This window comes from Megalops cyprinoides, chromosome 16, assembly GCF_013368585.1.
Source record: "Megalops cyprinoides isolate fMegCyp1 chromosome 16, fMegCyp1.pri, whole genome shotgun sequence".
NCBI classification, from domain to species: Eukaryota; Metazoa; Chordata; class Actinopteri; order Elopiformes; family Megalopidae; genus Megalops; species Megalops cyprinoides.
Genome location: NC_050598.1, coordinates 16,169,226 through 16,180,357, shown reverse-complemented (window position 1 = coordinate 16,180,357; position 11,132 = coordinate 16,169,226). Strand labels below are relative to the sequence as shown.

The 11,132-nt window shown below is 45.4% G+C and overlaps 1 protein-coding gene across 1 annotated transcript; it reads left to right on the top strand.

Moving 5' to 3' along the window:
- The first annotated feature begins 461 nt into the window (after positions 1 to 461).
- Positions 462 to 10,350, top strand: LOC118791559 (probable G-protein coupled receptor 174). The gene is made up of 2 exons (XM_036548958.1): positions 462 to 587; positions 8,700 to 10,350. The coding sequence occupies exon 2, from the start codon at positions 9,041 to 9,043 to the stop codon at positions 10,031 to 10,033; it is 993 nt and encodes a 330-aa protein (XP_036404851.1). The 5' UTR covers positions 462 to 587; positions 8,700 to 9,040; the 3' UTR covers positions 10,034 to 10,350.
- The last annotated feature ends 782 nt before the right edge of the window (positions 10,351 to 11,132 follow it).

Sequence of the window (11,132 nt, the reverse complement as noted above, 5' to 3'; positions counted from 1 at the left end):
CAAATAACAGAACTGAAATATAAATGTTTGAAACCGTGTCACATGTCTCCACCCACATCCCCAGTGAGGGACCGGAAATGTTATTTGAAGTGATGAACGCCTATGTGTGTGAGGGGTAGACCAATCCAAAGAGAAAGACAGAGAGAGAGTAATGGAGAGAGAGTTACAGGCAGGTAGATAATGACAAAGTAAGTGAGACTGAGATAGAGAGGGTGAGAGAGAGAGGGAGAGAGAGAGAAAGAGAGAGGCAGGTAGAGAGGGACAAAGTGAGTGAGACAGATAAAGAGGGAGATAGATAGAGAGAGAGAGAGAGAGTGAGAGAGAGATAAAGGCAGTTTAGAGACTGACAAAGTAAGTGAGATTGAGATAGAGAGGGGGAGCAAGTGAGACAAAAGGGGGAGTAAGAGTGGAAGAGAGAGAGAGAGAGAGAGAGAGAGAGAGCTGCTGTCTGCCACACTAATCTTACGCTCAGTTCTGACTGGAGGACCATGTGCACTGACTGATCTGATGTCAGTGCTCGTCGCCCTGTTCCATTGAGATCTGTACAAGTGGGGACAGAGCGCGACAACTCAGCCTGGAGCACAGAGGTAAGGGCCCTGACTTACAGATCTTAAAGCCTTTACAGAGAGCCACGCCGGCCTTTGTGTCTGTGTGCGGCACACACACGTGCGCGGGGGAGTGTTCGGGGGAGACGGTCCGAATAGTGATCCTGTGAAGTAATGCCTCCTGTGCGGTCTTCTGAGCTTCCTCCGACGAACTGAAGAATGTGAAAAATTTGGGTTCTGCTGTGGAGTGGTGGTGGGGGGGAGGAGGAGGAGGAGGGGGTGCTGTAGGGTTCTGGAATAGAGTTGTGTTCGAGAGGGGCCCAGTGAGGTGGTGTGCTGAGGGGATCTTTATGGGACCCACGGCCCTCACGTGCAGTGCCAAGCATGCCTCCATCAGCAGTGCCCCTGTCCACTGCCGCCAGGGGCAGGTAGAAGCACGGCGGGTTGTACGCTACTTCCTGATGTCTGTTACAGACCTCTACAATCAGAAACAGTACTTTCAGCCATACAGTACAGAACAGCAGGGCACAATACAATCACAATGTGTTGTCAAAATGAGCGTGTTGTCAGTTGTGTACATTGCGATATTTCTGACTTGTCATGTTATTTCTCTGGTCATGTCAGTGATAGCTCTTTGATAAAAATGATAAATTTGATAAGTTATTTTATCACCTAAAAGTTGAAAGAAAGCGTGACTCTTGACTCAAGACAGAGCCTCACAAGATGACTCACTGTAGTCAGAATTTCCATCTGTGCACTGTGCCTGGCTTTGAGCAGCCCTCACGGGTGGGAGATGAGATTCAATCTGCAACCAGAGAACAATTTAAACCAAGCAGCTACACTTTCATGTTCCACACCAACGGAGGAACAGTAAAAAAAAAGAAACAAAAAAACGCGCTGAGAAACAGAACTTATTCACCAGTTGAGCGTTGGGTGAAGATGGGATTTCCCAGAAAGACAAGCATAAGTTCAATACAGCGAGCAGCACAGTACGAGCAGGGGAACTTCGGAGAGGAAAAAAAAAAAAAAACAGCGGGCTTAACCATGTCACTTGGAAAATCATGAGAAAAGAGGGCAGGGGTTCAGATCTTTTTCCAAATATTTTGGAATTTCAATGGCTTCTTTTTGACCTTGCGCTTAGAGGGACAAACAAAGGCAGCTCAGGCCTTTAGTGGGGGTCCCACACTACCTCCTCCACATCCGCCTGCCATCTACATCCCCTCTCTCTCTGCCCCGCCAAGGGAGGAGAGGAGGCCAGCAGAGAGGACGCCATCCAAAATCCCCTGGGCTTCATTCATTTTCGGAGGGCCCACAGGGACTGGCCTCCTCACCACTGCCGCACTGTGCTGGGACCGCCTCCCCACGTAGCGCATTGACCTCTCACCCCTGTATTACCCAATCGTCATCCTGGATTCAGTGGGGAGAGAACCAGGGCAGAGTTTATTCACATCACACCCACATGCCAATTTAGCCTCATTAGTATTTAGAGCAACTGAGGGGTCCTGAGCAATGGGGCTGTGTAAATGCAGTTCTTGGGGGGGGGCGGCTCTTTTACAGGACAAGATGAATGTAATATAGAGCAAATGAATGTGCTTGTGTTTGCGGTCAGAGAGAAGATACTAGAACTAATAACTCAAGAAAATCAAACGTATTTGACTGATTAACCTCACAGAGTTCCTGTTCAAGCTGCACCAGATGTAAATATGGAATGCCACGTGAAGTGATTTTGGATCTTGACAATTACTTCACCTAAACGACTGAGGGATGCAGGTACAATGAAAACAAGCAGGCGCTACAGCCCTATTGGACTGTCACTGCCCATGGCTGATCTGTGGGGACACATGCAGGTTTGAGACCAGTGTTTGTGACTTGTGGAGACGGATTACCACTGACTTATTGCCGCTAACTTGTGGGTTGGAAAGGTCTCTGAGAATTTCAGTCTGTCAGAGTCAGGATCCCCCCTGATTGGAGTGGAGTCCTTAGTGCTTTTTGTAGTGGCCCGTGAGTCGTGAGTTATGGGTACACACAGCAACCCATCATGGAGACAGGGGTGTATTTCACCAGGCCTGTTTCCTGCAGTGTCTCCAAAATCCACTCTCAACATGCACAGGTCCAAGAACAGTGACGCCTGGATCTCCACAAGAGAGCAAAGAGGAAGTGTTGGAGTCTAGTCTATACACACCCAGCCAGAACTCATCAAAACAGATCCGTCAAACACTGCACTCCTCTGCATGTCTATGGCAGTCCACATGGGCGTATAACCCTGTCCCTGTGATTGCTGTGATGGAAAGGCATGTTGGCTGCTTGAAGCCTTTGTATGGTTTATATATCAGTTTCATTTTGTAGTCTCTCTTACTCTTTGAAAAGTTGGTTTATCATAGAAAACCTCAAATGAACAGGGTAAAAACACTGACAAACAAACGGCTAATCACCATTTCAAGGTCAAAAGTAAAGCATGCATGGAGGACCGTTACAAAACCTCTGCATACATTTGTACCATCAGTAAAGCTGAGATTCAAGATTTAGTTTCAAGGTTATTGAGTCCGGTTAGCACATGTTAACTTGTAGTGCTTGAATGGTGTTGCACTCACACTCACTGGTCTGGGTATGCTGTTAGCCTGAGACTGCTGCTCATTCAGCTTGGATGGATATACTTCTGTTCTCCTGGGCTGGAAGTCACTTTGGATAAGAGTGCTAAAAGAATGTAATGTTTTAGAAGTCGACTAGATTAAAAATCAGATATTTTATGGCTTCATCTGGGAAACCATGGGCTGAGCCACACTGTGCTACTGTGACTGCATGCTGAAGAAGGATGTCTCAAATGAGAAACACATTGTGACATTGAGATTAGGGAAGCCACAGACATGGCCTGGCTAGAGATGTCTACTGTTAACTTCCAGGGCTGCAATACAACTGCTGAATATGTCCCTTTGCCTGTACAAAACAGGAAATGATTACTAATTCACACTTAATTCAACTTAAAAATGACTGCAATATTATTTCAGTGCCCCATCTGTAACTCCATGACTGCTTCAGTGCATGCTGGGCCAGGTGTGATGTGCACTGTGTGGTTACCCTCCCCATCAGGAGCTCTCAATAAACCAGCAGAGTTATTTAATCACAGGAAACATATGCTTCATTTTCCACACTCCTCTATATTTGATTTGCTTTGTGTTGACAAGGGCATTGGGTCTCTCAGCAAGTCACAGCTAGTCATGGCAGAGAATGAGTGAGGCTCACATATGCTGTTAACGGCACAATGATATAAACCAATCATATGGTTTCATGAAGAACAAAGTTTTTTAATTGGTTCATTTGATCCAGTGATTGCTGACACACAGCAGCCTCACTCATGATGGGCTTCATAAAGTCATAGCAGAGTCCTGTTGGCCTGTAACGTACGGCACATGAACAACTCAACAGTAGTAGCATATAGTAACTGTACTGGACATTAACCCAGCCGACATCAGTAGACTAAAGACTGCAAAAAAGAGGAAATTACCAAACTAGAACTGTGTTGAAATCCAGTATGACCACAAATTGTCTCAATGCATATTCATGGAATTTGAATTCATAGCATTTTGAGAGTGCAAATTATTCTTATGTTAACAATTACACACATGCATTAAGTGCGAATCAGGGATCAAACCGTATTTCCTGTCATGTCCTTTGAATGGCAGTTTGGGAAATCTATTGCTGTGCAGTATATTATTTTAGGCATAAGTTTACATAATACAACACTCTCTCTCAGTGATATTTAGAGTGAAGTTGACAGATTCAGTAATGGGAAACCAGCAGGATGCTGGTCCTGCTGATTTTCAAAAAACAAAAAATTTGCATAGATAGGTAATCTGTGGTGAATGATTTGTGAGAAGACTGAGAGGGTACAAATACATGTATGAAAGCTCTGTGAGTAAAATGGTGATGTGCGAATGTTCAGTCATAAACAGTACACATAAGGGGAGAAAATGACACACAAATTGCATTCATCCCTTACATAAGGAAAAACATCTGAAGAGAGCACTGTTCTTCTAGAGTCACGCGTTTTGCTGACCACACGCAAATGAGCCAAACACTACCTCTTCACCTCAAATTGTGACACATTTCCAAAACATAAACCGATGCTATATATATGTATTATATAAATATTTATACAGCTCAAGTTCAAAATAATAACACAAAAAATAACTATGAGAAGTATAACTGTCCTTGGGATGACTTTCCCCACAATTTCTTGTATCCAGCATTCCAACGATGAAAAAAGTCTAACTAATCAGTGCTATTTTAATAAGCAGGACAAAGGGCTGACAGACATGGAGTACTTTTGATTTACAGATGTGTCAAAACACAGCCTGTTATGCTTATGGTTATCATTAGTGAAAGCCATCCAGCAGGCACTGGCCAAGTGCTTATGACTGGTAGTGAAGACACGTCAGCAGCTCGAAGTCTCATGGCTGGAAATAGATTTCAGTTGTGTTGGGGGACTGAGGCATCATGAACCCCATAGCAGGTAGAGCTACAGCTGTCCCATTGATATGAACCATTCACAATGCTTTGATGCAAGAGACCATGTTCTTGGAGCAAGTTTGGTTCACACAAGTCAATGATTGCCATGGTTGCTCCACCCATTTTGGAGTTCATCAAGGCTAGATTACAGTACCTGAGGGGGTGTGGGGGGGGGGGGGGGGTGTGCATCAGAGTGTGGCAGGGCATTAACACTTACATTAACAGACTAGGAGGGTCAGGGCTGGATTTGACGGGTCTGAGCCAGTGATGACTGAGCGGAGCTGGTATGACTCGCGCTGCATGCATTGATGCATCTGGGCGTGGTCGCAGGGCCAGATGTTCATGGTCACGCTACAGCCCTTCTATCACACTGCAGGGGCGTCGCCCTCTCACCCCGCTGACCCAGGTATGCCCTCTCGCCCTGCTGGCAGGAACGCCCTCATGCTCTGCTGCCATGTGCACCCTTTTTTACCCTGTTGGCATGCATGCCTCAGTAGCACAAACACAGACCCAAAACACTGCTGCTCTGTTTCTAACTGTCTGTGGATTAAAGTGACTGAGCTGTAAGCGACAGAGGGACGGAGAGGGGTGATCAGGCTTGGAGTGGGCTTCATGAGTGATAGCTCCTGGCAGGGCAGCCAAATCTCCACTACATTGGAATCCCTGTCCATGTATACATGGTGTGTCTCAACAACACATATCCTGAACTGTACACTTGACAGTTTTACTGTACTTTACAGTGGCTTTGGAAAGTTTTAAGACCCCTTGACTTTCTGAACATATATATACTTAATCCAAAATGGATTAAATGTATTCTTTTAGCTGTCAATCTACACACAATAACCCATAATGACAAAGCAAAAGCATTTTTTCGACTCCCAAGGGGACTGAAAACTTTCCAAAGTCACTGTATGTATGTGTTTACACTAAGTTGTATATTTGCTGTTGTTTTACACACCTGTATGTATTTGTATTGTATGATCCTGAAGAACAGTTATTAATAGAGTTAAACAGTGGAGCATTTATGATGTTATGACAAATCCGTCTGGGTTAATCAGATTTAACCCAGTCAATAAAACCACAAATACACCACACGGATAAAAGCAAACCACAAAAATGCTGCCAAGGCAGCAACACAGCTTATCTTGAGGAAGCAAATGCATACACACTTAAGGAAACACAATTAGCTAGACTGGCTAAAATAAAATGGAACACATTACTCCATAAAAACTACAAATCAATAACTCTATCATTAAAAGCCTACCAAAGTGAGCATTCTTAAATGCTTTAAGATGTTCTAGAAAGGGCCAAATGTAGGAGCTTTTTTGTTCCTGTCTTATTTTCCCAAGACCTCACAAACAAAGTAATTACTGATAGAGCTAGGACACCTCCCTGTCTCTAATCAAGCATGCATTAATCACACTAATTACACTGATTCCATTCCTATCTCTCTAGGTATTTTTCTTTTCTGTTGGTTAAGCACTATCACCCTTCCTTTAAGCTATTTTTACAATTAGTTGGGTAATTTACATATGATGCCTGGTTAAGAATGCTAATCAATTAATCAGCTAAATCAACTAATGCATATCAAATAGCTTGATTGATGGATTAATAGGATTTTTGGTCAGTCCTCCAGGGCAGTAAACAAATATAATTCCCAGTGAAGTTATTATGAGTGTTGTTTACATTTTTTCTCGTAACTGCCATAAAGTGTGGAAATTACAGCAGACTCAGTCAGTCACCGACAGCCTCAGCATGACAGTTATGAGAAGGCAGCCATGTGAGGAGTCACCCTGGTGAACAGGGGGGAGGGGAGGGGTTGTGCTCTTGTAGCGGTTCCTTAAACATTCATGCTCAACTGCACAGGGGCGGTAACAAGGGCTACCGAGATACTTGCAATGTAGCCAGCAGCCGGAATTTCAAAAGCAAGAGCAGGCAGGATTCCACAGATCTTGAGCATTCTTCTTTTCTTGCAGTGCAAACAGGCCGCTCTGTCATAACCTCCTTGCCAATACTGCGGCGTAACCGCTCTGGTTCTTTGCAAGGAACGCACGAGACACACCTGCAAACACACTGTTGGCCATATTTCCTGAGTTGTAAACGTGACACCAACTGTGAAAACAATGATCTCTTGTAACAGAAAGGGACTTTCTTACACTCTGATAGCACTCAGGAGATAGCACTGAGACTACACCAGTCAGGGTATCAGGGGCTAAGAAGTTTTTTTATCTGAGCAAATGATACCAAGCGTCTTTTATGCTTTTTTTGTGCTATTGCATACTTGTGACTGGTCTCAGCCGGTTAAGAAGCATCAAAGCGTAATGGAGTTTCAGTTTGAAACTTCCTCAGACAGGGGTACAGAGCCTTCTGCAGACAAGGTACAAGCGGTTTCTCTGTTCTGTGCAATACCAGCTCATTTCTTGGAAAATAGAAACACAGGTAGCCCTATATTTTACATATCTGATACCACTTGATTTCAGTATAACTGCTTCTCTTTGTTTCTGTGTATTGAGCGATGCACTCTGGGTAAGGAGCAATGTAACCACATTTTACATATATTATCACCTCTTCATCCTGAGAGCAGAGCCAGCCTGACAAACTGGCACAATAGCGGGAAAGTCTGCTCACCGCACTCGGTCATTCACTCAGCCAATCAGTCACTTTTTATTTGATATAATCCTTCAAAAGGAGAGGTCATGGAGTGCTCCACGGCGCAATTTTCAAGCTTATAATGTTTATTCTGACTGGTCTTTAACTCTTCACCCTGTAAAAAGCGGTTTTGTATTTTTCTGCCTAGTCATATCCTTAAGCTGTGGCAATGTAACATAATCAACACTGATACAATCTAATACTGAATAGAATATAATGAGAAATCTAGCAAAACTGCAAAATACTGACAGAAGGTTTTGCAGCTGTGATGACAGACTTTCATTGATCAGATTAAGTTCTGTGTAAGCAAGCATAGTTTGTGTGGTGGTGTGAATCCATCATGTAGAAATATAAATGGCATGCAGTATTTTTCATTGCTTGTGTATTGGTGTATTTGAATGCCTAACAGCTTTGGCAGCAGTTGGACTGAGGCTTATTGTATGAGTAAGAGATGGAGAGGATGATGGGATATGGTTTAATATTTATTTGATTATGAAAACTATATGCAAAACATGCCATACTGTCGTGGGGCTCATGCGTCCACACTTTGGCTGAGACACATTGGCCTAGACTGTGCTACCCCACAAATCTCAGCTAATGCTTGTATAACACAGACAGTGAAATATCATTTAATGAACAGAATGAGAGAAAAAGTACACGTTTATCAATGAGAATTGCATAAGAACAGTACCATTTATATTTAGAGTCAGATTGAATAAAGCATGCTAGTGCTAATTTGATTTTCTATTAAGGTAGTATTGCTTATGCAGTATAGCAAACTCGAGCTACCACTAGCATTGATATGCCTTTCCTTCCACAACAGAGGTTGCATTGTGCACTGTGCCTGGTGCTCTCTCAAGTACGCTCCCGGAGCAGAGAATAACTAATATGATTATACAATGATAATGTAAGAGCCCTTGTGCAAAGGCAGCCAATAACTTCCCTTCCTGCTGGGATCAGACTGACACTAATGGCCTTTTTGTTTTTCTGACCTTCCAGGAATCTGCACAGTGAGACTGGAGATCACCCCACACTGTGCGCAGAGAGGGCACGAGGTCTCCAGGTTTTACATGATCGCACGGCACCGAAAATGACACTGGGAATCATGAATGCTGGCCTGGACACAGACACCACTGATCTGCGCCTGGTAGAGTGGGGGCTTTCAGACAACCTCTTGAAGGAATTTGTATTTCCGTTCATAGCTACAGTGTGATGCCACAGGGTCTGCTCTGAAAAGAGAAAATCCTGAATTACCAGGATTACACAGACACGACAGGCACCCTCATCCCTGACCGAGCTCAGCGGGGCAGGTCTGTCTGACTCGGGCACCACCGCGGAAAATGAATGATACCAACCACACATGCGGTAGCGAAAAAGACCTGAAGCAGTACCAGCACTTCATCTACGCCGTTATCTACTCGGTGATCCTGGTGCCGGGCCTGATCGGCAACGTGCTGGCCCTCTGGGTGTTCCACGCCTACGTGAAGGAGACCAAGAAGGCCGTCATCTTCATGATCAACCTGGCCGTGGCCGACCTGCTCCAGGTGCTCTCGCTGCCCCTCCGCATCTACTACTACCTGAACCACTCCTGGCCCTTCGGCAGCTTCCTCTGTATGTTCTGCTTCTACCTGAAGTACGTCAACATGTACGCCAGCATCTACTTCCTGGCCTGCATCAGTGCCCGCCGGTGCATGCTGATCATCTACCCGCTGCGCTACACCTCCTCCAAGCGGCGCCTGGACCGGCAGCTGTGCGCCGCGGGCTGGCTGGTGGTCTGCCTCACCTGCCTGCCCTTCCCCCTGCTGCGGCAGGGGGAGGAGAACGGCTCCTGCTTCTCGGAGCTGCCGCTGGTGCCGGTGAGCACGGGGCTCGGGGCGACCCTGATCTCCCTGGCCGAGCTGCTGGGCTTCGTCTTGCCCCTCACCCTGGTCCTCACCTGCTCCTGGCTGACGGCCGCCAGCCTGCGAGAGAAGACCAGCGTGCTGCAGGACAGCGGGGAGAAGCGCAAGGCGCTGAAGATGGTGCTGAGCTGCGCCGTGGTCTTCCTCGTCTGCTTCGCGCCCTACCACGTCACCTTCCCGCTGGACTTCCTGGCCAAGTCCAAGGCGGTGAAGAGCTGCGCCTTCCAGGACTTCATCCTGCGCTGCCACCCGGTCACGCTGTGCCTCGCCAGCCTCAACTCCTGCCTGGACCCGGTCATGTACTACTTCACCACGGACGAGTTCAAGAGGCGCCTCTCCCGGCCCGAGCTGCCGGAGAGCCTCCAGCTGAACCGCAGGCTCTCCAGTGCGACCGGAGGGGACAAACCAGTGCAGTCAGACCTGAGGGAGTGAGAGGACACTGCGCCAGTCTCAGGGCAAAGGACACTCCTCACCTGTATGAGAGTGGGGTATGAGGACACACACTCGCTCTACCAAAGAGGGGCAAAATCACACACTCCTGCACTCTGAGGAAGAGGGCATAGTCCCTCTGTGTAAGGGACAATAAAAAGGAAACACTCCTATATGAGGAGGAGATTAAGGAGACACTTCTTTCAGAACTACTGTGAATTGATAGGTAACCTGATGCTCAGACATCAAACAGTGTAGATATGGATTTATATATTTGGTTATTTAATACTTTGTAAACAAATGAGAAATGTAAATTTAAGATGAAGGGCTGCAAAATTATCAAAGAAAATTTACTGTGGTTCTCTCTAAAACTCCCATGCATTTTCTCTATTGTATCAATAGGATAAAGGAGGTAAGAGGTGCACATTTCAAATTCTTGAAGAAAAAAAATGTGATGAAACAGTATATGATCATATATGTAGAATGTAGTGTACATTTTTTTTATTAATATGTTTGCACTGTCCAGTTTCAATCAAAGTGCTGTAAAATCCCTTTCCCTCAGTTTAACCTGAGAACACTGCATTTTCCTAAAGTGATGCTATTAAGCCAAAGCAGTTTTCATAGTAAAATGAAAAGATTTAATAACTGTCGTCATGTCTATGTCTATGTCTATTTCCTTCTTGGAGGTGATCAACTCAACAAACAGCACAATGTAGTCAGCATTATCAGAGGGTTCACAGAGGGTCCACTCCAGTCTAGACCAGACAGCTAAACACATTAGACCGATAAGTTGTTGCAGTGCCTCTGTGGGATGTTTATATGATAGCTGGCAGTTGGAAGTAAGAGGTATAATTCTCTCCTCAGTCACATATTATCCAATGCCACCCCATCCCTGGAATCCCACAGAGTGCCACCTGTTTCAATGTACTGCTGATGGCCCATTACATTTGTGTTAGCTTTGTTAGCTCATGCTGATACCACCCAAAATGATTTAAATTCTCTTTACGGGAAGAAAGGAAAAACAAGGTGTGTGTTGGGAGGGGGCGGATTGTGGTGGGAATGCTGCTAGGGGTAATTCCAATAGCGTTGCTGGCGGCTGTCC

Coding starts and splice junctions, on each gene's coding strand:
- LOC118791559 (XM_036548958.1), top strand. CDS start 9,041: ATGAATGATACCAACCACACATGCGGTAGCGAAAAAGACCTGAAGCAG.